The sequence below is a fragment of the Xenopus laevis genome, chromosome 3L (genome assembly GCF_017654675.1).
Source record: "Xenopus laevis strain J_2021 chromosome 3L, Xenopus_laevis_v10.1, whole genome shotgun sequence".
Taxonomy (NCBI): Eukaryota; Metazoa; Chordata; class Amphibia; order Anura; family Pipidae; genus Xenopus; species Xenopus laevis.
Window position 1 is genome coordinate 111,066,238 of NC_054375.1, and position 27,189 is coordinate 111,093,426.

Genomic DNA, 27,189 nt, shown 5'->3' on the forward strand with positions numbered 1-27,189 from the left:
CAAAAACACAGTTTAGATAAGGAGAAATATTTTCAAACTTTCATAAACTGCCAAATGTTGTAAAACAAACATGGTAATTAGGGGATGTGGCCACAGAAAGGGGTGTGGTCAAAAAATTGCTGCACTACATGCGGAAAATTTTTTTTTGTCCCTCTTTTTACTTCCAAAATGTTGGGAGGTATGTTATAATGGATGCCCTGGCAGCATTCTGCCTTTTACACCACCCAAGGCAGCAGACCTGATATTGTCACACCCCACTGTTGCTCATTACTAAACTGAAAATGCAAAATTACTAGTTAAAAACAACAGAAAGTCTGGTATCAAAATAACCAGGGGCAGATCTTTGCTACCCCACCACCTGCCGTGCCAAAAGTGATCAGTTGTGAAACTTGTTAATGAAGGTGCAGCAATAGGCATAACATGTGGCTTCCTTATAAATGCACAATGTGAGTTACAGCAACCCTGTCACAAGGCCATCTCGGCAGGGTTCATGTTTGAATAGTAGTTTGCTGGTAGAAATGAAAAATATATTTAATAAAGGAGCATTGAGAAGTGCATTTACCAAGAAAGGTATTGGGAAGGCTGGAATAATGAACAGGAAAGAATATCAATTATTTTTAGCCAAGTAATTCATTATGCTATAAGTAGAACTGGCAAAGCAAATACCATTGTCAAGTGAGAGCAGGTTACCATGTGAATCAACACCCACTCTACAGTGGAGATTTTTTTTTTTTGCAAGATAATCCGTTGCTGATTGGCTCCTGATATCCTCAATTATGCGAGGTCACAGCTCAATGGATGTGTTGTATTGGAACGGGGCTGAGCCAGGAACTCACTATAGGAATCTGAAGCAGTTCTGAAAACAGATGTCAGCTGTGTCTGTGCAAGAACAAGGGCAGACTCCTGTGTCTGCAGCAATACCCGGCTTCCATTGTAACCTTGTGTGTGTGTTTGTGTGTGTTTGTGTGTGTGTGCTGGCTCAGGCAGAAAACAGTTGACAAGAAGCACCTTAGCAGCTCCTAACACTCTGCTGGGAATGCCAAACAGCATTCAACATTGAGAGTCCCCTAATGCTAACCTGTATCTGAATGTGAATACCTCCCCAAAAAATCTGGAGATGCTTGGGACCTTGTGAAGGAGCCAGAGAGGTGATAATGAGTGCCCCCGCTGCTACTGGAGTTTTCATTCTGTCTCTTACAGCCATCCCTACCACTTATATCTTCAACTTCTACTTTGCTGTCAATAGGTAAGTGGCTGTCACTGTGTAGTACCCATGCACTGAAATCACATAAGGGATCGACTGTTCTCTGTACTGTATGTATTGTACACGGCAATTCATTTTATTTAACTTTTTTCTTAAAGGAGAACTAAACCCTAAAAATGAATATGGCTTAAAATACCATATTTTATATACTAAACTTATTGCACCAGCCTAAAGTTTCAGCTTGTCAATAACAGCAATGATCCAGGACTTCAAACTTGTCACAGGGGGTCACTATCTTGGAAAGTGTCTGCGACACAGTGGGCTCTGAGCAGCTGTTGAGAAGCTAGGCTTAAGGGTTGTTGCAAATTATCAATCAGAAAATTAGTTTGGTCTGTCATATAAGATGATTATTAAATTATGATGCTAGTTGCACTGGTTTCTGTGCTGCCATGGAGTAATTATTTGTATTAATTACTTATCTGCCTTATATCGTGACAGCTATATTATATGTATATAGAGCATATTGTGTGTCAGTAAGTGACAGCAGCACAGAGCATGTGCAGTGAATCAGAACAGAAGAAGATGGGAAGCTACTGGGGCATCTTTGGGGACACATATCTTTACTGCTAAAGGGCTGCAGTTGCCTTGGGCTGTTACAGAAACCCAAAACATTTCTAGCTACATCTTTAATTACGCTTTAGTTCTCCTTTAGGCTCTTTTATTTAAATTGTGCCCTATTGTTACAGAGAAAGACAACTTTAAAAAGTATTCTATCATCAGGGAAATTGATGCAGAACACATTGTTATATTATCTCTCCCTGTCTCCTTGTCTGAGCCAGTGCCCAGGATGCTGAGCATGTGCATTTCTCCCTGTGCCTGCACTGCACATGTTCTCAAACAGCAGCGTTCCTAGAGGGGGGCCGGCCCTGGTGCGTGATACGCAGCCGGGCCCCGCCCCCCTCCGTACGGCGCACTGCCGGGTTGATTTCAGTGGCGTGCGGCGCTGCCGGGGGGCCCTGAGGGGGTGCGGGCCCTGGCCGCTCGCACCCCCTGCTCCCCCGGTAGTTCCGCCACTGTTCTCAAAGTGGCACATGGGTAAATTTTGGGTACATTTTTTCCCCCAGTTAAATCTGAGCTACTGCGGGCATAAAATCTCCCATCTCCCGAAAATGTTTCTTGTTTGTAAACTTTGGGCGGTTTTGCAAAGCTAAGAGCGCCACATATGTTTTTCAACTGGCGATTTACATAATTGCCAGCAGGAAAGTATTTTTTTGGGAGATATGTTGTCCATGGTAGAGCATTTTTACAGCGGGCAACAAATATTCCGATGTGCCATACAATATCTATGATGCTGCATCTAGTTTCTCCCCCTCCATCCTTAGGGCAATGGCACAAGGGGAGATTTGTCACCTGCAGTTTAATCTAAAGCTGGCCATAGACTTACAGATTTACCTTCACATCAGTTCGGTGCCATTTCCCGACCTTCCACTAACAATTCAGATCAAATAAAGTAGTAAAGAACAGATCAGACAGAAATTTTCTAACCTGTCCGATCGTATGAACAACTGATCACCATGGCACGAAAAATGTTGGGACACTCCACATACGGCACGAAAAATGTACGAATCGGAGATTCGTACGATCAAATTGCATCTATGGCCAGCTTTAGCCACCACAGGCTTCCCTGTGTGCCATTGCCCTAAGGATGGAGATGGGGAGAAACTAGATGCACCATCGAAGTCCGTTTGACTAGGGGACTAGTGTATGCATTTGCCACTAGTCAGGAAGCCAACCCCCTCAAAGTAATTATCTATTTAGTCATATCTGTGCACTTAGGTTTTGAAAATATGTCACCACAGAAAATATGCCACCAGTTACTTTATTATCTTTGTATTGCTGCACCTTAAATTTAATGGGCATTGTCAGTTTATTTATGCTTACCAGCTTGGCCAGTAAATAATGACCTTCAGATATCATGAGATTCAGTGCTGGTAGTTCAAAATAGTACAGTCACTCTTGCTGGGGAGCCAATTTGTCCCTGGAGTAGGCAAAGAGGTCAGTTGTTAAGGGGTTTAGATTGCAGAATGGCAATGGCAATGAAAAGACAGATGCCAAATTTATTTCAAAGCTTCCCAGCAGCAAAACATGCATTCCTCATCATTTATATGTAGGTACTTCATTACTACCATTGTCCATATACTGTGTGCCATGTTCTTCTTTTGCACTTGACATATCAATACATAAGCATGAATGAGCCACAAAAATAAAATAGACAACAAGAAAAAAATTACCTTAGTAAATAAATAGTTTTCCTTTTTGTGAGTTTTATATAACAATTTCTGCCTGACTATTCTTCAAGGAACTCTGAGTCCTATTTATATAAGAAATTAATGATGCAACATTTTCTGGGTGTATCTAACTGTGGGCAATAGCAAAGCTGAATGAATGAAGAAAAGCAAATGAGGATGAAATAAAAAGGAATGATCAAGGAATGGCAAAGGGAATAAATGGCGTAAATAATCGTAAAAAAGAAAAAAAATGAAAATATGATATTAATCAGAAGTGAATGAAATGAGGAATGTAAAGCAAAAGGGTATAAACAAAAGAGGAACATTGAAAGCTAACTGATAAAATAAAGAAATTAAGCGAAACCAAGAAATATGTGAAGCAATAGTGAATGAATGAGGAAAGGCAAAGTTAAATTATTGAAGTAAAGAAAATAAAACTAAATGATAATGATAAGAAGGAATGCAGAATGAAGAAACCCCTCATTGAAGGTCTAGGACAGGCTACATTTGTACAGTGTAATAAACAACATAAAACTACAATTTTGGCCCTTACTGTATGTTAAACCTTCCCTGAATAATATATTATGCATTGGGCCTTGTTCTGGCAAACTGTCCAATCAAATTTTCTGTATACAGTAAAAGAAACCTTGTTCTGTTTCCTATATGTCATTTGGTTTTTAGGACTGAATTGTTCCATTCTGCTTCTTGAAGGCCTCATTTACAATACAGGCTGGTGTGATTGTGATCGGATTTTGCAGGTCTTAGTCAATATAGCTGAATACATTACAGTTGCATCCATTATATCTGTCATTCAAACAACATCATTACATTGAAACCTACTGAAAATGCTGACAAGCAATACAAGATTACCCCCGAATGGTGGAAGAGTACATACGTCTTACATACAAATTACATACAACTATTGACCTGTGCTGCAAATTTCAAATCAGTTGGATTGAAAATCAGATTCCCATTTGTCTCTGTGAGGTTGCATGAAAATTCACTGTACATCCAATTTATGGCGTTGCAATTTCCCTCCACTTTTGTTCTGTTTTTAACAAAAACATGTTGCCATGTTTCACTGATATCACATAACAATTGTTTCAGTTGAATCCTGATTTAGTAGCGATTCCATGTTGCCTAAATTAGTCCAAATGAATCAGATGACAGTCTATAGTATGGATGAGTCCTAAAGGGGCATTTAAAATTATATACACAGTTTAATGAAGTGTGAAGCTTACAAAGAAGTGATAGAAAACCACTTTTTTACTACACTGGGACTGAGAACACACAAAAAGTTGGTCATGTAGTTTGCCTGTAGCACCAGCACCACTCCCTTGTAAGTCTTGTAACTTGATACATTGCCAAACTTGTGTAAAAATGTCTTTGTAGCTTCCCTCTCAGAGGCAGATCAAAGTACTGTCAAAGTGCTGTACCCATATTCACTTGTCTTGAATTCAAGAATGTTCTTCTACCCTCAAAAGTACTGCTGGTCTGATGAATATATCCTTTTGTTTGCCAATCTACCCAGCCTAAATGTGTGTGGGATGGTTGGAAAAACCACAATATACTATAAAAAAACAAACAAGCTTCAAGGCACCATGCCTTCTGGCTTGATGGTTCAGTCCTGATTATTATCAAAATAATTTGGGTTCTATTGTATATGAGCTTATATGGTTTGGGATCAGTATGATTGGACCCACTGGGGCAACTTGCAATAACTCTTGTATCAATTTGGTGCCAACACACTCAGGGGCAAATTTACTTAAGGTGGAATATCAAGGGTTAATTAACCCTCAATATTCGACTGTCGAAGTTAAATCCTTTGACTTTGAATATCGAAGTCGACGGATTTAGTGCTATTCCTTCGAATCTTTTGATTCGAAGGATTTTAATCCATCGATCGAACGATTTTTCTTGGACCAAAGAAAGCTAGCTAAGCCTATGCGGACCTTTCCCATAGGCTAACATTGACTAGGCGAACTAGGGGGTCGAAGTTTTTTCTTAAAGAGACAGTACTTTGACTATCGAATGGTCGAATAGTCGAAAGATATATAGTTCGAATCATTCGAAGTCGTAGACGTGGTAGAAGTAGCCCATTCGATTGGTCGAAGTAGCCAAAAAAAACATTCGAAATTCGAAGTTTTTTTTATTCATTCCTTCACTCGAGCTAAGTAAATGGGCCCCTCAGTGTAATTCAATGACATTTGAAAGTCAACGTTCTGCTTTAGCCCTACAGGACATGTTTGTCAAAGGAACAAGAGAAAAATCCCCATGACAGAAAGCCTTTAATTTTATTAGCAGTATAGTTTTATAAAAATAGGTCTAAAATCAAGCAAAAAGCAGCAGCTGATCACAAATCAGGCTAGTCTGACTCCTGGTATCATCCTGATCAGAACTATGATGTCTTGCCAATGCACAGGGTGCTAACACTGTCTCATCCACGGATGTAGTTATGAATTTACTATGGTCTGCTATCTGGAAATATTAAGAAAGCTCGAAATTATGAGAAGAACACCTTTATTTTAAGGAAATAATTCTAATTTTGTTTTAATTATTTCCCCTTTCTTTCTCTAAAATGGTACCTTCTGCATGATCCTAACTAAGATGTAGTTAATCGTTATTGGAGGCAAAACAATCCTATTAGGTTTAATTAACATTAAGGAGGTTATTTATTGAACCTCTTTTTTTCTGGTTAATGTTTTTAGGGCAAAAACTCAAATTTTTAGAGATTTATCATACCCCAAAGCTGCTAATCCGAATCTGAAAACCCGCTATCTCAAACCTGCCGAGGTCATGTAGAAGTCAACGGCAGATGTCCCTTTTACAATTTGAAGATATTGTGATCTGCACTGGATATCATCCGATAATCTGAAAAATTCTGGGTTTTCGGAAGAGCATTCGAAAAAATCAAGCAATTCAGATTTTCGCTCAATTTTGTTGAGCCTTTTCCTGACCCAACTTTTTCGAGCTGATTAATTTAGAAAAAAGTAAAAATCATAAATGGGAGTTTGGTCAAGCTTGGTTTAATAAAACGATGAGATAAATTAGAGTTTTAGTAAAGTATATAGTATAGTGATCCAAATTATGTAAAACCCCCTTATCTGGAAACCCCAGGTCCCAGGCATTCCAAATAATAGCTTATATACCTGCATTGTTATTTTTCAGGGATGAACACCAACATCGTACATTTGTAACACGTTAGACAAAGCTTTTTAGGACTTGGAGGCTATAAAATATTTTGGGAGTTATTTTTGCCCTGACCTTTACTATGACATTTAACTGTTTTCATAACTTCCCATGAGAGGGGATGCCTGGGCTGTACTTGAGTGATACACTTCATCATCAATTTATGAGGATTAATCAGGGTTATTTACAATGTGTCTTATGAAGCTGACCTCAAATAACCTAATGATCATAGCCAGTATTGGACTTTAGAGAAGCCTGTACATCATATTGATTTCTTACCTGTATTTATTCTAAAAAGTTCTAAAAAGGAGTTTAAAGGGGATCCCACTGGTGGCTAATAAAAGGGCAGCCAAGTTTGGGAGTTTTACTTTGAAAGCAGCAAGGAAGTTGCAGGTAAAACTTAGTCCCTTTGTAAAATGTATAATGAAAAAATAGAATTTTGTCGGCAGGCAAATAATCTTCCCGAATCTGCCTGTGTGCCCTGAACCTTAGGGTCAGGCCACACTGGGCGTTTTGGGGAGATTTGGTTGCCTGGCAACTAATCGCCTCGTTTTGCGTTCCCTCACTCTGCGCCGGCTGAAATGAAAAAACGCCAGCGCTAATCACATGCGGCAGTTCATTTTCCGAAGTTTCCTCATGAGGCAACTTCGTGCGACTTCGGAAAATGAATGTTGGACCTGTAACAGTTTGAGTTTGGGAGACTCACACAGCATTTCTCCAGCATTTGTTCATTAAATGGGTGGTTCACTTTTGAGTTAACTTTTAGTGTGTTATAAAATGGCCAATTCAAAGCAACTTTTCAATTATTTATCTTATATAATTTTTGAATTATTTGCCTTCTTCTTCTGACTCTTTCCAGCTTTCAAATGGGGGTCACTGACTCAATCTAAAAAACAAATGCTCTCTAAGGCTAAAAATGTATTGTTATCTCTAGTTTTTATTACTTATGTTTCTATTCAGTCCTCTCCTATTCATATTCCAGTCTCTTATTCAAACCAGTGCATGGCTGCTAGGGAACTGCAGAACTGTTGAATAAAAAGTTAAATAATTAAAAAAACACAAATAAAAAATGAAAACAAATTGCAAATTGTCTCAGAATATCTCTCTCTCTACATCATACTAAAAGTTAACTCAAAGGTGAACAACCCCGTTAGGGTCTGGCCACATGGGCAGATTCAGGGAGATTAATCGACAAATCTCCTCTTCTTCATGGCGACTAATCTCCCCGATCTGCCTTCCCTTGCCTTCGCCAGCTAAAATGTAAATCGCCTGGGGGCAGGCACACAGAGCGCTTTGTTTTTCTCACGAGGAAACTTCGGCAACTTCGGAAAACGAAGCTCTCCGTGTGCTTGCCCCCAGGCGATTTACATTTTAGCTGGCGGAAGGCAGATCGGGGAGATTAGTCGCCTGCCGACGAATCTGCCCGTGTGGCTAGACCCTTAAAGTTCTTTTTAAATACCACTTATCTGAGGCTAATGTTTTTTCATTGTTTTTTCATTGTTTTCATATCAATGAAAAAGAAAATAGCATCAGTCTAGGTTTGTGTGTACTTTATTGTAGACAGTTAGAGGCACTGGAAATTAAAGGTTTTGTTATACCTAGGGAAGTCATTTATTTTAGTCCAAATTGATGATATTGTAGTCTATCGGTATGGAGGCTAACCTGTTAGGAATATCTTCATTAAACTATGCTTAACATTCAGTGTTCTGGATTTAATGACTTTTCACCCAGAATGTATGTATACAGTAGATGGTTAATATGGAAAGTATGGGCATCTGTGGGTTCTATAGCAGAGACATGGTTTCTGTCTTTTGAATGCTGCAAAATCAGGAGACAGGTCTGTTGCCCGTTCCCCCCTAGGCTGGTAAAACTATTGCTGGTTTCTGGGCTACACTGTTATTAAATTGAATGCAGTTATTGCAGTCCATCTAGCTGGAGACTCTTATTTTTGGCATATCTGCTAACCTTACATTGTACAGTTTATACGTTTTCCCTCAGGGACTGGGAGAAAGCCAAGTTAAATATATTTTTTGAATGAGATTGCTAAGAAGGTTGATAATAGATACCAGTCCCTCAAGTTCAACTGCTTCCCAATGCCCTCTTGTTGATCCAGGGGAGAGAAAACAAAGAACGCTATTCAGATGACTTCCAAAAAATGGAAATTCCGTTAATCATCCAAATTATCTTGTGTGGAAGTGAGCAACACACTCCTATTACTAAATGTGTGGATACAAAACTATGTTGATGCTAGTTGATACCATTACCTTCATTATAACACCACTTATGGCACAGTCTTCAATGTGGGGGAAGCATTGTGGTTACACAGTCACCAGAGAAGCTGCAATTCCACATGAGAATAAATAAACCTGCCCCTATAGTGTGAGCAAAATGGTATCTTTATATTTCCCCCCACAAATGTCACTTTGATACCTAAGCAGTTGTTATCTGACCCTCCTCCCTAACATTTGGTCATGTAATAATTATGGCACCTTTACAGCAAGAGAGTTCATTTTTGCAACAGGAAAAAGTCATTAACAGACTGATATTCATATTGTAGGCAAACGTCATTTAAATACTCCTTTTTTTGTTGACTGCCAGAGCTACTTCTGTTTTCTGAAGAATGTAAACTGAAATATACAAACTAGTTACAGGGAAGAGAAATACAAATGTTATTTCTGTCGAATAAAAAGGAAACATTTGAATTCTGACCAAAAACAATTGAGAATTGAAATGAGTAATTGGATGGCAGTAGATTTATAATAAGTACCCAGCCTTACAAAAACAAAATTATTTGAATGGTAATAAAAAATAAATGTGAAACGTCAAGAGCTATGGTCCTCTATCCTATACTGGTTGCTGGGGTCCAAATTACCACAGCAACCATGCATTGATTTGAATAAGAGACTAAAATATGAATAAGAGAGGACCTAAATAAAAAGATGAGAAATAAAAGGTAGCAATAACAATACATTTGTAGCCTCACAGAGCAATAGTTTTTGGCTGAAGGGGGTCAGTGACCCCCATTTAAAAGCAGGAAAGCCAGAAGAAGCAAAAGGCAAATAGTTAAAAAACTATATAAAAAAAAACTGTGGTGGTAAAAAAACGGAGGAATAATTCGCCACATATCACCAGGCATCGGCATGTAAAAAAAGGCGTAATTTTTTTAACACGCTTTTTCTTTCAGCAACCACCGGAACTTACTTATTTTACACAGCTTTTACAGCGTTTTCCTGGCAAATTTCATTTTACACAGCATAATAAATAGGCCCCTAACAGTTAACTTAAAGGTGAACCACCCCTGATTCTTGATTGATTCTTTCGATGCTGCCACCAATGTTCCATGTTCTCTTCACCTCACCCCCAAAACAAAAGTGGCACTAAAACTAAATTACACAAAAAAAAATGATAATATCCCAAATAGATATTTACACTTCCTTTGCACACCTAAGAGCAAATGACGAAGAAGCATATAGTGAGTCAAGTGACTGTCAACTCTGTTCTGGGATTTGTTCAATTTCAGTAAGGTAACATACCCCATGCAGTTAAAAATTAAATTGAAACTACTGGCCAATAACTCAGATATGAGTGGGTCAAGACTATGGGGATTGAGGAGAAAACGTGTCCTGTGTTATAAGTTAGGCTGGCTTTAAAGGTCTGTTTTCTACAGCTTATACACTTCCTATGGGGTTATTAGTGTCCAGTAGTACAAGTAGTAACCTCAAAATCCAGAACCAATACATTGCCCCCTACTAATGATTAGGCAAGCACTTCCCCTTAAGCACCATGGCAAACAGCCATTCTCATAAGGCAAGAATGCACACTAATGGCCAAATCTTATTTTACTTATATATTATTATATTCAATGGGTAATGTAATAAATCTTCCCAGACCTAGTAACAACCAATCAGCAAGTGGAATTTAAATATTACTCTTTGAAAGCAACCATAAGATTCCTACTAATTTCCACCCAGACGCTGAGCAGGAATGCAAAAGAGTGCACTTATTTTGGTCCATGCTATAATTGGTTTAGGATGATGGGTGCTGTTTCTGCTGTAGGTCTGTTCCTGATATACAGATCACATTGTGACTAATCTATTTACATTACATTTTCAGCTCCTGGCCAGTTGCTGCAGGTGGTGCTGGGATTCTGTTGTTGACTGCTATATTAGCACGTCTGCTGGTCATTCAGAAGCCACCAAAGGACTCCTTGTTTTATGGTAGGTCTGTTAAATTAAAAAGTTATTATTTACAGCCATTGGTCAATGGAAGGAGTCCCAGTAGAGAAGAAGAAAACTGGCTCTGATGTACAAAAATGATTGCCCCCCAGAGGGTGTTTCCTGAAGATGTATTCTGAGGATTTTATTGTTTGTTTATTTATTTATTTATTTATTTTCATGGTTTGAAATATTTTATTTGGTTTTAGATGATTTTATTATTGAGGCTATGACTTAAAATATACTTGCGATCAGTACAAGATTACCACGCTTGCACACCCTGGCTCTCCACGATAAGATGACCCGGTGCACTGTGATGGAGGCCTCGGCAACCTCAACAATACGAATACAGGAAGAATTCACTGGCACACAAGGGTTCTTTCAGGCAGGTACAAGCCCTTGCTATATTTTATTTGCAGAGGTGCAACGTTTCGGGGTAAACCCCTTTATCAACCCCTTTATCATGCTTGATAAAGGGGTTTACCCCGAAACGTTGCACCTCTGCAAATAAAATATAGCAAGGGCTTGTACCTGCTTGAAAGAACCCTTGTGTGCCAGTGAATTCTTCCTGTATTAAAATATACTTGGGCACATTAGTGCTTTCAAGTTTCATGAAATCATGTGGATCATGTGGCACAAGTGACATCACTAAGCACCCATTATAAAGAATGACATCACTATGCACTATTTATAAAAAATAGTAAACTGTGTGGTGCATGTATTAAAAAAAACTTTCTCTGCCACAGCAACAAATTAGATAGAAAAAAGAGAACACTATTTATAAATATATATATTTTACAAGTTGCTCACGGCTTTTATGCTATTATATCCTTCACAATTGTATTAAAAAAGTAAAATGGGCAATTTCAATTAAAAGCACCCAGCAAGGTATGTGGAACACTAATTAGCAGTGACCTAAACACTGTTTAAAACCCAGGGCACAATCCAGAGGCCATAAATGTATCTTTATAAACAGCGCTTAGTGATGCAGTCATTTATGATTGGTGCTTAGTGATATCAATTATGTCTCAAAATGTATATACAGATATGGGATCCGTAATCCGGAAACCAGTTATCCAGAAAGCTCTGAATTATGGAAAGGCCGTCTCCCATAGACTCCATTATAATGGAATAATCCACATTTTTGAAAATGATTTCCTTTTCCTCTGTAATAATAAAACAGTAGCTTGTACTTGACCTTAACTAAGATGTAATTAATCCTTATTAGAAGCAAAGCCAGTCTATTAGGTTTATTTAATGTTTAAATGATTTTCTAGTGCCTTTATATGGTCATTCAGCTCTTCTGTGACATACTGTATTATTCTTATCATTTGCAATAGTGGGCATATTATTCTGTATGTAGTCAGGTAAAGGAGGATGAATTCATAATGTTAAATTAATGTACAGGACATAAGCACAGGCATAAAATATGTTGCTATGACATGGACTTCTGAATGAAGTTTTTTATGGAAAATGTTTTCTCCCCTTCTGTAGTTTACGCAGTGTTTGCATTCACAAGTGTAATTGGACTTATCATAGGCCTTGAACAGGATGGGATCATTGATGGATTCATGACTCATTATTTAAAAGAGGTAACAATACTTATCTGTCCCTTATATCTCAGTTTTAATGTGATTCCCCTTTCTCTCAGCTAAGGGTCAGGGCACACAGGCAGAATTGGGGAGATTAGTTGCCCAGGCGACAAATCTCCTCTTCTTTGGGGCGACTAATCTCATACTTGTGAGGCAACTTCGGAAAACAAATTGCACCAAGTGCCATCCCGCTGGCGATTTACATTTTAGCCGGTGGGGAGGCAGTTCGGGGAGATTAGTCGCCCCAAAGAAGAGGAGATTTGTTGCCGGGCGACTAATCTCCCAGAATCTGCTGTGTGCCCTGACCCTAAGAGAGACGGACTCCTCTTTATCACGTAAACAATACCTTACAGAATCCTTCTCGTGAATTTAATAGCACTTTATTTCTCTGCACATCAGCACATTTCTTTGTTTGTGTCTCCATACATTCCTGGTGGACTATGCTACCCGTGTTAGAGCCTATGCCTCGTCTCACCACCCAATAGGGTGCTATGGGGTGATGGAGGATGCCAGCCTCAGGATGCCCTCAGATTAAATCCAGCCCTCCCTATTTGTGTGTATAAGGTGACTGAGTAGACAATGCAAAAATAAGCCACTCCAAGCTCACCATTAGTATTTGGGTAGGCTGTATAGTCCTCAAGCTTTCCCCAGAACTTCCAGCATATTATTATTATTATTATTATTAAAGGAAAACTATACCCCCCAAACAATGTAGGTCTCTATTAAAAGATACTGAGTAAAACAGCTCATGTGTAAAACCCTGCTTCATGTAAATGAACCATTATCATAATAATATACTTTTTTAGTAGTATGTGCCATCGGGTAATCATAAATAGAAAATTGCCATTTTAAAAAATAAGGGCCGCCCCCTGAGATCGTAAGATTCACTGTGCACACATACAGACCACATGTAAGGTCACATGAGCCAATTAACAGACAGAGTTCTGTCTTTTGCTTCCTCACTTCTTCCTGTTACAGTGACTGGGGCCGATTCACTAAGCTCGAGTGAAGGATTCGAATGAAAAAAATTCGAATTTCGAAGTATTTTTAACTTCGAAATTCGACCCTTAGTGAATCTGCCCCTTAGTGTTGTAGTATTTCTGGTCAGGTGATCTCTGAGGCAGCACAGATAGAGTCACGAAATGGTGGTTCAAGGCAAGAGATGTAAAAGGGCAATATTTATGTAAATATATATTCCAGTTTGGTAAGATTCTTTAATATGTCATTCAATTTGATATAAACTATCTGTTGCTTAAGTATTCATTTTGGGGGTATAGTTTTCCTTTAATAATATTATTATATTTTGGGAAATATGAATAAGGTGACCTATATCAGTAAGTTCTTAGGGATAGGGACCTCCTTCTTCTTCTGTCTCTTAACACTATGGGGCAGATTCATTAAGGGTCGAATTTCGAAGTTAAAAATACTTCGAAATTCGACCCTCGAATTGAAATCCTTTGACTTCGAATATCGAAGTCGAAGGATTTAGCGCTAATCCTGCGATCGATCGATCGAAGGATTTTTCGTTCGATCGAACGATTAAATCCTTCGAATCGAACGATTCGAACGATGTTAATCCAACGATCGAAGGAAAATCCTTCGATCAAAAAATCACAGGCAAGCCTATGGGGACCTTCCCCATAGGCTAACATTGACTTCTGTAGGTTTTACCTGCCGAAGTAGGGGGTCGAAGTTTTTTTTAAAGGGAAAGTACTTAGACTATCGAATGGTCGAATAGTCGAACGATTTTTACTTCGATTCGTTCGATTTCGTTCGAATTTGAACGAATTTAACCAATTCGATGGTCGAAGTACCCAAAAAATACTTCGAAATTCGAAGTATTTTTCATTCGAATCCTTCACTCGAGTTTAGTGAATGGGCCCCTTAGGGTGTATTTACTAAAACTTGGATTTATCACATTGTTTTAATAAAATAAAGTTGACCTAACTCCCATCCACAAATTGAACTCATTTATCAAATAATCAGCTTGAAAAAGTCGTTGCAAGAAAAGTCTCCATAAAATGGTGTAAAAAGTCAAATCTCATGACTTTTTCGGATTTGATGCGTGAATCATACAATTTTTTGGAGTTGTCGTCCGAAAACCCCCGGCTTTTTCAGATTATCCAGCAAAGATCAGGATGTCAAGAAAAATCTTCAGGGACTGCCATTGACTTCTACATGACCTGGACAGATTTGAGTATTTGAGTATTTTTGGATTCGGATTTTTAGCAGCTTTGTGATATAATAAATCTCTATAAATTCAAGGTTTTTTTCCCCTAAAAAACTTGACCAAAAACAATTGAGGCTTCGTAAATATTCAAATTCAAATTCAAATTCAAATTTATTTGTCACATACACAACATACAAAGTACGACATGTAGTGAAATGCTTGTTGCTGTGCAAAGTCAAATAGGCCCCTTAATCATAAATGTAATTGTATATATTTTGTATAGCTATTTACAGTATGTTCTATTATGTTATTGTTCCCCTTGTTTTATTAATGCTTTGAATGGACATGGCTGTATACAGTATGTATATACATAGCACTATAAATAAAAATACACATACATACACATTCAAAATAACCTTGGTTGTATTAAATCATCAGTTACAGGAACAGTAAAGCTTACAGGCAAGTTGCTTATTGCTTTCACAGGACAGCCATTGCTGTAGTTGTTACAGCTGTACTGGACTGTAATTCCTGGGATCAGGATAGGCAAATTTTGTATATTTAAACTGTAAAATGCCCGTGATGTACTACCACAATGTGTTGGTTTTTGATCGTGGCACTGCTCGTTGGTAGTAAGGCAAAAGGTTCTGCAAGTTTCTAGTTGATTTACATCAAATCTGTTTCCACGTCCAAGTGTGGAATAATGAAGGCTTCACTGAGTTTCGCCTTCCCAATGCCTTATATCAGTTTATGAACAAAGGTTCTGCAGAGATTGTGCATCCTAATTACATATTCCTGCTTGCAAACAGTTTGTGCCAATGTCACCTCATTCCTTCTAATGGAAAATATTTTAATCCAACTTGCAGCTTTAATTGTTGAGCCTTTTCGTGGGCAGGAAAATAAATCTGGTAATCTCTCAGTAGATTAATATGCTTGCATCTAAATGCCCAATGGAAAATAGTTTTGTACTTTGGGCTGTTTGACACAGATTATGTACAGATTAATGTTTATGGCTAGAAATATTATCTGTATAATAACACAATCTGCTTGAAATAACTGGGTGGCATTTCTTCAGAACTTCCACAGTGCAAACAATGATTCAGAAGGGATCATTTGTTGGGCTTCATCCTACAGTTTTTAAAAAAGATCCTTTGATACCCAAACACCCAGTGATTTCCTATATCTTAGTTCATCCCCTGTATCTGACTGCATGTCCCCAACCTTCTATGTGGAGCCCCATTCACACAGTGATTATTAATTTTGAAGTTGAAGATTAAATAATTTGTGTAAAACTTGCAACTTTCCAAACTAGCAAGCAAATAATAGTGACAGTTTTGCAAGCGTATAAACAAGATAGACATGTACACGAAATCACTCCTTTTCTTTTCTAACAAATAAACTGCCATCTTATCCCCTCTCTTCGTTCAACCTGATGACTTTGTAGCATCGCTCTCTTAACTTGTTTCAGTTTCTTTTCATACCCTAATGCTGAGTGTGTTCTTTCCTCAGAGCGAGCCTTACCTGAACACCGCTTATGGGCACATGATCTGTTACTGGGATGGCACCGCCCATTACTTGATGTATCTCCTCATGGTGGTAGCTATTGCGTGGGAGTAAGTGAGTTTTCTAACAATACATGGTTACACCCAATAAATATGTTTAAAATTGTGTTTTGAAAATGGGGTTTTGGCCCTTAATTTGTATAGCTGCAGAAGCTGGACTGCAACCACATCTAACCGACAATCAGACCATGAGAACTAATGTGACCATTTATATACACATGGGAAAGACAGTTGCAGGTCACAACACAGATAGTTGCAGGTTATAACTTGGGAGGCCACACAGGGATTGTTTAACATATTCTTCTTGAGTGAGATAAAAAGAGTGCATTTACTAATGGAAGACACCGTATTAGTATTATTCTTTCATTAGTAAATGTGCTCTTTTTACTTGTCCCAATCAAGAAGAAGAATATGGTAAACAATCCCTGTGTGGCCTCCCAAGTTATAAAATGCAACTACCTGTGCTGTGACCTGCAACTGTCTTTCCCATGTGTATATAAATGCATTTTAAAGGGGGACAAAAGATGTATTAAGCACCTGACCTAATTGGTGCTCTGGAGTTCCACGCCTCCCCTGGAATGATTTGCTTGAGTATTATTGGGTACTCACATCCAACCACAGAGCTGCAAACCCTACTTTGGTGCAAAGTAATAAAATAAAAAAAATAGGCACAATGTAATATTCTTTACTAGAGTGTTATTGCATTGATTGCTATAAAGGTTTGCAAAAGCTATATTAAATTCACACAAATGTAAAAAGGCATACAAAGGCATAATGACTTTTATTACATTCACCTGTTTGTGCTTTATTTAATGAGTGCAGAAAGTTGTGACTGCTGCAAGGTGCAACTGCATAGTGAGTAAAAACATACCACTTTGCCCACTGGTTGGAGGAGACAGTCATGTTCTTCTACTTGAATTATAATAATAATTTCCTTTCTTTATAAGCTGGAGTACAGTGACTCTCAATGACAGAAGGAGACAGTTAGTGTATTAAGGGATAATTCTATCTGACTTGTCCCTCAGCTACTTCTTATTTGTATTGCTCAAGAGTACAGGTAACACAGAAGAACTTATTCTTTAGAGCTTAGTATCCCCAGCTTGTAGGCATCATCCATACTTCAACCAGGGTATTATAGTATTCAATAATCCTACAAAATCAGGTTTTATTTTTGGCAGGAATGTATAAGACAACAAGGTTTTAATTGACTCCTTTTTACATGTTTTATATTTGTATGTGTCTTATTACAGCCAAACCTACAGGACAATTGGACTTTATTGGGTTGGTTCAATTCTGATGAGCACAATAGTATTTATTCCTGGAAATATTGTTGGTAAGTAAGAATATAGAGTAATTGAAAAGTGCAATAAAAAGAAAGACAGAATGCATGTGAAGGAGAGTGAAGAATGAAAGGGGTTGTTCATCTTCCAAACACTTTTTTCAATTGTGTTGTTTTCAGATTGTTCACCATAGGCAATTGCTTTCCATCTTTTATTTTTTACTGTTTTCCCAAAATTTAAGTTTAAAGTTTACGTTCGTGTCACAGTCTGGCAGCTCAGTGATTCAGGAGCTGAACAATTTGCTACATTTAGTTGATACAATTAGTTGATTCATTTCTCAGCAGTACTTTATCTGTAGAATAGTAGCAACAATTGTATCAATTCTAACAGTTGTCTTTAATGGAACTCGGGGATTCTGCTTAGCAGGGACAAAGATAACAAATATATTAACTTAATGTATCAATTTAAAACAGTTAAAGAGTTGGCGACCCCCCTCCCAGAGCTGCTTTAGAAGGTGAAAAATGGAACCTTACACTTCAATATTAGAAAATAGAAAGTAATTGGAAAAAGTCTTTATTTCTGGTGAACAATCTGAAACCAACTGAACTGAAACAAGTGAAAGACGTACAGTGAGATGAACTGAATGATAGCTAACAGGTGTAGTCTGGAGCAGGGAAGTGTGGTTACCAGTTCTCATGTTAGCTCCCAGGACCTCAGTAGAGCCATTTAGTGTAGTCTCAGGACCTCAGTGCTGCCGACTATTTAAAGACTGCTCCATTGCCAAATGTTCATGGTGGAGCAGTGACACAGTAACATGAATGTTGGCATCATGATAAAACTGCTGAGGCAATATCATATAAATACAGCATAGCTTATACATGTACTTGTATACCCCATTTGTAATAAAAGACACTACGTTTGCCCAGGATCAGTAATCCATAGCAACCAATCAGCAGGAAGTATTGACTGATCATGTTTAAAACCAAATATTTTATTGGTTGGATACACTTATCAACCTCTAGCATATTGCAGTGTCGGACTGGCCCACCGGGATACCAGGAAAACTCCCGGTGGGCCAAGGTGTCGGTGGGCCCTCCTGCTTCTATCCTTTTGGCCTGTTTCATGGTCATTCTCTATTTCTTTATGGGAATAAAGAGGCTTAATAATGGAAGAATAGAGTATAGTATGTAGAGAAAAGAGACTAGGAGAATAAAGAGGTTGAGTGAGGAGAGGAGGTTTAAAAGTTTGGAAAGTGGGCCCTCAAAATAAGGTTTTCTGGTGGGCCCCTGGTATCCCAGTCCGACACTGGCATATTGTACAAAATATTTCTTTACAGGGTGTTGGGTACAGCAGAGGTGCAGCAAATGAGATTGGGTTAATCCTTTCATTACTCACTTGTAAAGGGATAACATAGACTAACAAAGGTGTGCCCTTTCACTCTATATGTTGAAAAATGTAAAATGCAGAATTATAGTCTGCAATTATAGAACTTTGGAATATGTATGGTGAATGTCTGGAAAACCTTCATTCTTTGTAACTAGGGTTGCCACCTTTTGCTGAGTGGTAGACCAGGCGGGCCTGATGATGTCAGTGACGGGCTCGATGATGTCATGGGTAGGCCCAATGATGTCAGATGATGTCGCGGTCGCCGATTGGCTGATCACTGCTCCATTCTCTTTAAAGCCCTGTCCGAATTTTCTAGAAATCTAGCAGTTTTCACCCTGACAGCCCTCCTGAAAACCAGGCTGTCCGGGTGAAAACCGGACAGGTGGCAACCCCATTTGTAGCCCACCTACCATACTATTTTAAGCCTTCCTAATTATAATCCTGACAGTTTGGGTATTCCCAAGGGTCAAGGAGGTTAAGGGTAAATGAGAGTCTAGAACAAATGACCTTCATATGGTACAAAATAGGAGAGGCTCTAATTTTACTTCCAACAAAGTCTCAATTCTCTCATTTTACTGAATAATAAATCTATTTTTATGTTGCTGTTTGCATCATTATTCACGTCCTGCTTGGTTGGAGTTTCCACAAGAGAAAGACCTTTGCACTGCACAGGACACCACCACCTTACATTTGCCCTCCATCAGCAAATCATTAAAATACATTTTCTGCCTTAAGCACCAACAAATAAGAGGTCATTATTCAGGTGATGAATTTCAAATTACAGCTGAAATGCCTTCCAAAGACAGTACGGATAAATACAAATTCACACACTAGCAAAATGGGACAAGGATAAAAGAGTGTAAAAATTTGCCAAGTGTTTGTATGTCCCATTGGGTATGGCTGGATTTATTAACTTGAACAGAACCATCAAACCACTCACACTGCTTAGAAAACTCCTCCTTAGAAAACTCTCCTTCTGAATGTTATTGGTGTAACATGGCTCTGTGCTGGAAATAGAGAGACAAATAGGAATTGTCCTACAGAGGTGCCCACTGGTAAACTGACAGGGCTACTAGTGGAACCAATGAGGCCCATACTATCCTCAGGGGCCTGGATTATCAAATCTAAACCCCCTGGGTCAGAATGTGGCACCATGATTAAAAAAAAATGCTCATCCAAAGACAACACAACTGAACACGACCCCAACGAGAGCGTAGCTACACTCCATTACACCCAAACACACCTGCAATTTAGCCAATCCATGCCCATCTCTTCATGCAAGCCCCACCCCTTTGTGGTCCACAAACTGTGCTGTCACATCCTTGGCAACAGTAATAGAGCACTTGTCTCCCTCCAGTCCAACTTTGTACCCAAGATGATGATGTGATGTGATGCTTTCCCTTGTGGGTGAATTTACATTATTCTATACAGGATAGACTTCATTCTAGATTATCTATTGGTTTTATTTGTAGGTTTCTGATTGTACTGAGTATATGTAAAGTAACCCCTCTGTTGTTAACTACAGGAAAGTATGGGACACGAATATGTTCTGCTCTTCTCCTCAACTTACCGTATCTTTGCCTTCCACTCTGGGCAGGATATAAAATCTACAAGCAGCCGTCAGATATCCCCATTCTCTCTTCCAAGGTACATTGATATAATTCTATAGCCTATTTACTGAAACAGTCACAGGGCAACCTTATTGGAACTGATTGTAAAAGTTGCAAAAATGTATTGTAAAAGTTGCCAGCTCAGCCTGACCATGAGCCCCATGTGAATAGAAGGGAAAATAGAAGGGAATAGAAGGGAAACTGCATTTTAAAGGGCCGTATGACAGTCTCACATGAAGGGATAAAGAATAATGGGTCAGAGATGAAAGGATAAAGTCACATTTTCAAATGTAGAAATGACTTCTCTGAATAAAATTTCAAATGTTCTTCATATTCTGCCTTTCTACTCTTAATAATCAATAAGCATATTAATCCTAAATTAGATTTCCATTATGAAATCATCATCATTAGCATTTCTGTTGCTTGTCTTTCCATCCAGGCCCTCTGCTATTCAATCCACTGCTGTTCAATCCACTGTTCAATCCACTGCCTGGTTATGTACCCACTTCCCCTAGCAGTCAGATATCTAGCCCCATATGTAATAAAGGGCAGGACATTTCCCTTGGCCTATAGCTAAGTATTCTCCTGGATTTTGCAAATATATAGGGTGGGTTTATTACCAGAAACCAGGATCTGACATGAGATGGTACTTAGTAACATAGTAAGTTAGATTGCACAATGGCTGGTTTCCATGGGGTAGGATTGTCCATTATACAGTTATGGGATCCGTAATCCAGAAATGCGTTATCCAGAGAGCTCTGAATTACAGAAAGGCCTTCTCCCATAGGGGTATATTTATCAAAGAATGAAGTTAGAGATCAATACCGCCTCTCTCCATTTATTTCTATGGGGTTTATAAAGGCGTATTTATCATAGGGTGAAAGAGAAAGTTCATCCTTTGATAAATACGCCTTTAAAAATCCGGTAGAAATAAATGGAGAGAGGCGGTATTTCACACTAGTGGACTGTGGTGATCTATAACTTTACTCTTTGATAAATATACCCCATAGAATACAGTTTATACAAATAATCCAAATTCTTTAAAATGATTTCCTTTTTCTCTGTAATAATAAAACAGTACCTTGTACTACAAACTAAGATATAATTAATCCTTATTGGAAGCAAAACCAGCCTATTTGGTTTATGGGGAGGCACATTCATCAAAGGTCGAATTTTAAATTCATGTTAGTTTTTAAAAACACCCATAAACTTCCATGAACTCGAAATTCAACCAATCGAAATCTTTGAAAAAATTTCCTCAACTGGGGTGAATAGTATCGACCCGAAAACTTGAATTGAATTCGATTAGAGTTTTAAAAACGGAATTCGAGGTTCTTCTCTGAAAAAAAACCTCAAATGTCAGGAAGGCTACAAACAAAATTGATCCCAGGATGTCTGCCGTTGACTAAAACAGCAATTCGGCAGGTTTTAGGTGGCAATTAGTTGAATTTGAGTTCTGAAAGGGGCAGAGTATGATCAATCTTGAAAACTTTTAAAAAAACGCAAATCAAATTTGAACAATTCCCTAGTTGAATTTGACAGTTTTGGCCATAATAAAACTTGAGAATTAAAATTTTCGATTCGAATTTTCAATTTGACCACTGATAAATCTGCCCCTTAATGTTTAAATAATTTTCTAGTAGACATAAAAATATGTAGACCCAAATTACAGAAAGATCCTTTATCCAGAAAACCCCAGGTCCCGAGCATTCTGGATAACAGATCCAATAACTGTATTAAACAATATTCTGGCTTTTGTCAGAATCTTTTCATAATCACTTGCTGTTTAAATGGGGGCTTATAAATTACTTTAATCATGTTAATTCTCCAGTTGTGGAAAGGCTACAAAATGAGCAGCTTCCTTTAAAGCTGAACTTCCTCACATTTCACTTGAGTAAGAGACTGATATGGATAGTCCAAAGCCAATTTATATCCATTAGGTAGATGCAGCCCAGACTTTGCATTCTGCCATGTGATTTTGTGAGTTATTTATATCCAGAGGAGATTGCATTGACCCTGGGGTCAGTATTTCAAACTGCCTGACTACTGAGGATGGAATTGCTTCCATACAAATCAGTATTTTCAAGGCAAAGTAACCCATCTGAACATTTTTTCAACAGTTCTTTGAAACTGGAATTTAAATATGAAACCCCAAAAGCGTCCCTCAAATGCATTTTTCAGGATTTCTTTGCATAAATTAATTTGTGTGTGTTTTTCATTTTCTTTTAGGCAATACAGAACATTCAGCACAAAAGTATATTCCGAAGACCATCTGACTTGTTCTTAGCCCTGTACCTTATTCTGGCAATTATCTTTTGTATATTTAGAGGGATGGTAAGTCACATAGGGGCAAATTTACTTACCTTTGAAGTTGTGCCAGCTTTGACTTCGCCGCACTTTGCCAGGCGTAGATTCGCCAGGGCTGCGCAAATTCACAAAGATCAGAAGTTGCGCACAAGTTACCGATCGCTTGCGAAGTTGCGCTAGCAATGTTACGATCAGCGGTTCAAAGTCACGCTAGCAATCGGAAATTTGCATACAGCGCAAAATAGAGGTTGAATGGACGTGTATGCTGCAGCAAATAAATAACACTACACAAGCCCAGGGAAACTTAATAAAATTATATAGAGGTCTTATGTCCACAGTATAGTTTAGGTGCCATATGTTAACAAAAGTAGGGGGGAAGGAGGGTACCCTAAAATTTGCGTAGTTTCGCCCCTTCGCCAGAGTGCAACTTTGCCTGGTATTAGGCTGCGAATTTGCACTAGTCTATCTACTTCGCTAGCAAATTTTCGTCAAGGACACTTTTAGTAAAGTGGCAAAATGACGTAACGCTGGCGAATTTTCGCTAGCGTTAGCCACTTCGCCGGTTAGTGAATTTGCCCCTTAGATTTTGCATGTAAACTGATGTTAGAGGTTTCTATATCTATGATTGGATCAATTTCTAGCCATAATATTATTTGGTATTGTTACTGCAGCATCACTCCTTGTAACTAGCCTTATCAAATGAATCAGAACAATATGTTATAGTGTGACACGTTATCTCATACACAGCTAGCTCCATGGCAAATTTTAGTTGTTCAGTTTAGTTTTGCAGTTTGGGAACAGGTTGTGAGCTCCCTCTTTCCTCCTGATCTGAAAAAGGAGAGGAAGCAAAGGAGGTGCAAACTTTAAAGGGGATGTAAAGTCAAAAAATCATATTGCAAATACCTCTTCTACACCTTAAAGGAAAACTATACCCCCCAAACAATGTAGGTCTCTATAAAAAGATATTGCATAAAACAGCTCATATGTAAAACCCTGCTTCATGTAAATAAACCATTTTCATAATAATATACTTTTCTAGTAGTATGTGCAATTGGGTAATCATAAATAGAAAACATACCAACAAACCATACATGTTAGGTCACATGAGCCAATTAACAGACAAAGTTGTGTCTTTTGCTTCCACACTTCTTCCTGTTACAGTTAGAGTTGTAGTATTTCTGGTCAGGTGATCTCTGAGGCAGCACACAGACCATCACAAAATGGTGGCTCAAGGCAAGAGATGTAAAAGGCCAATATTTACTTAAATATATATTCCAGTTTGGTAAGATTCTTTAATATGCCACTTAATATGATATGAACTATCTGTTGCTAAAGTGTTCATTTTGGGAGTATAGTTTTCCTTTAAAAGAAGTATCCTTGCAATATATTTTCTTTAGAAATTCAGAGCCGTTTTATATAAAATAAGCAATCTTCTGTTGGCTTTTGTATCCTCTCCCTCTCAAAACTGCACACTGAAATTTTTTGACGGATTCTCTGCTCGTTTCGCACTACTACAGCAGCCTGGCCGTGGAGTCGTCAAAGTATTTTCCATTAATAGGTGCTGGCTGAGAGACACCAAATCTAATTTATCTAACCCCCATTTTTGCTTTTGTCTTCAGATTGCTTTAGATTGCCCAGCAGATCCCTGTCGATTTTATATTCAACTTCAAGAGCCTTATATCAAAGATCCTTCTGCCTATCCCAAGCTCCAGGTAAATGCTATACATGATAAGGTTTGAAGTCTTATTCATAAGGAAGGGTTTATATCTCTTGGATTTGCACAGTTAAAGGAGAAGAAAAGCTATTGAAGCAGTTTATTGCCAATAGATTAGTCACAATAGTCCAAGCTATAACACTATATAATACACAAAAGCCATGAATATCCTGTAAATTATATCCTTATAAACAGTGAGTTCTGATGTCATCAGTTATAAACGGTGGGTTCTGATGTCATTTCTGTCACATGACTCACTTCAATTTGTGTATTATAATAAATAAAGTACCCCCAGTTGCAAAATATGAGGATATTAGAAGTTACCTCGGAGTTCCATGACCTGTATAAAAACACTCGGCCTTCGGCCTTGTGTTTTTATATGGTCATGAAACTCCTCGGTAGCTTATAATATCCTTATATTTTACAAGAGGGGGTACTTTATTCACTATATTCTGCAGAATGCTTACCATACCTGAGTAAACAGAGCTAGAAGCTCTTTCTGTTTGCTTAGGATAGCAACAGCCATATTAGCTTGGTGTGACATCACTTCCTGCCTGAGTCTCTCTCTGCTCACTTATAGCTCTGCAGGGAGGGAGGGAGGAGGGGGAGAGAGGAGCAAACTGAGCATGCTCATGCCCTAGCCCTGGAGGTTTAAGCTGAAGGCAGGAAGTCTGATACAGAAGCCCATGTGTACACAATAGAAGGAAATGTGGTGTTTATTTTGACAGATGATTTAGAGCAACATTACTTCGAGGGTTTACTGGTGTATTTCTGATAAGACTGTACTTAATTTTAGCCTTTCCTTCTCCTTTAATAAATAGATATTGAATGCAAATATCTGATTGGTTGCTGCACTGGTACCATTTAGTACCTATTTTAGTATAATATCCCTGCAAAGCTATTTGCTTAATTGTAGCCTGTGTGTGTGTCTATATTGCAGATGCTGGTGCTTATGTTTTACTGTGTGCCAAATAACCTTATCCTGCTTTATGGGCTCTTGGTCCCTGGATGTACCTGGATGCCAGACCTATCTCTGATAAGTGCTGGTGGAATTGCTCAGGTAATGTTAATTCATATATATCTGCATTGTCCAATGTTTCTTTCACTATGCATTTACAGACTAAGGGGATATTTATAAAAGTAGTGTAAAAATAAGACTTGTAGGAATGGAGTGTAGAATCAACTAATAAGTTGCACTTTCTGTATTTGTGCAGGCACAGTTCTCCCACATTGGGGCTTCACTTCATGCCAGGACTCCTTATATCTATAGAGTTCCAGATGAGGCCAGGATCTTCTTCTTCACAGCAAATATACTTTTTGGCCTTGGTTCTCAGCTGTTGGCCCACAGGTGTGTAAATAAGCCGGAATTCTTTCAGAAGGCAAAGTCAGGGATGAAAGCTGAATAAATACCTCATGGACTGTATTGAACATGTTAAAGCCTGATGGACATGGCATTAGAAGAAAGTGTACAGCACACTATAATCTGTGATTGCTATGGAGTTTATAGGTAGGAAAGTGCAGAGTGTGTGTGTAAGCAGAAGAATGTACTGTATGACTTTAGGTGGATGAAGCTATTACAGGTTTTTACTACACAGCACATTTATACAGGCGTATACATCTTTCTAAGGTTGAGTTAACGGAGATCATTAGCTAAACTGAATTGTGAGAGTAATAAGGTAACATTACAATACTCTGTATTTCCCATATACAAGTACCGTAGCACATTTTCAGTGCGCATAGTCATTTTCTGGGTAAACACGTGCAACTAAGTGGTGTTACTAGTGCAGCAGAATTATCACTGATTCAGTTCCTTTGTTAGTACTTCTGTCCATAATAATAATAATAATAATAATACTGTATGTTACGTAATATGAATTCCTACGATTATTTTTGTATGTATATTTCAATGACTTGGTAAATAAAAAAGTGCCATTATTACCACTGTGTTCCAATTATGAACTGTTTTTAAAGGGGTGGTTCACCTTCAAGTTAACTTTTATTATGCTATAAATTCACTAACTCTAAGCAACTTTTCAATTGAGCTTTATTTTTTATCTTTAATAGTTTTTGAATTAATGTGCCTTAAATTGCTACTATGTATTTCTAATCTGACTCTTTCCTATTCATATGCCAGCCTCTCATTCAACTCAATGGTTGGTTGCCAGGATACTTTGGACCCTAGCAACCAGATAGCTGTTACAATTCTGAACTTGAGAGCTGCTAAATAAAAAACTAAATAACTAAAAAAAGCTAAAATAAATAAAAATGAAAACCACTTGCATATTGTCTCAGAATATCACTCTCTACATCATGATTTAAAGGTAAACTACCTCATTAATGAACTGTTAAGGGAGACATATATGATAAATGAAATCCCTCTAATTTTTTAGGCAAAAATGTATACTATATGGTGCTGGTTACTTTTGGGCAAAAATTTATATTTTCTTTTAAAAAGGCTCCTTTATTGGAGCTCCCTACAGATCTGCTAAGGTCCCTGTCTGAGTTTCAAATGAGGGGTGGGCATGTTCTAACAGTCCCTGCCAGAAACCCAGTAGGAGGGGGACAGCCAATAACAGCTCTGCAGTCCCACAATCAAAAACAGGCTTTGGTTCCCTATCAGGTCAGCCTAGCTGCCGATTGGTTCCTATCCTACAGTGCAGTGTGCTGAGTGCC

General features: G+C 38.2%; 1 protein-coding gene across 1 annotated transcript; it reads left to right on the top strand.

The window, feature by feature from the left end:
- Positions 1-847: 847 nt before the first annotated feature.
- tm6sf1.L (transmembrane 6 superfamily member 1 L homeolog) lies at positions 848-26,454 on the top strand. The gene is given in 10 exon segments (NM_001093587.1): positions 848-1,246; positions 10,795-10,898; positions 12,390-12,487; positions 16,167-16,270; positions 17,470-17,552; positions 20,411-20,532; positions 22,725-22,829; positions 24,422-24,514; positions 25,457-25,576; positions 25,731-26,454. Coding segments are annotated over 10 exon segments (1,113 nt in total). The 5' UTR covers positions 848-1,154; the 3' UTR covers positions 25,923-26,454.
- The last annotated feature ends 735 nt before the right edge of the window (positions 26,455-27,189 follow it).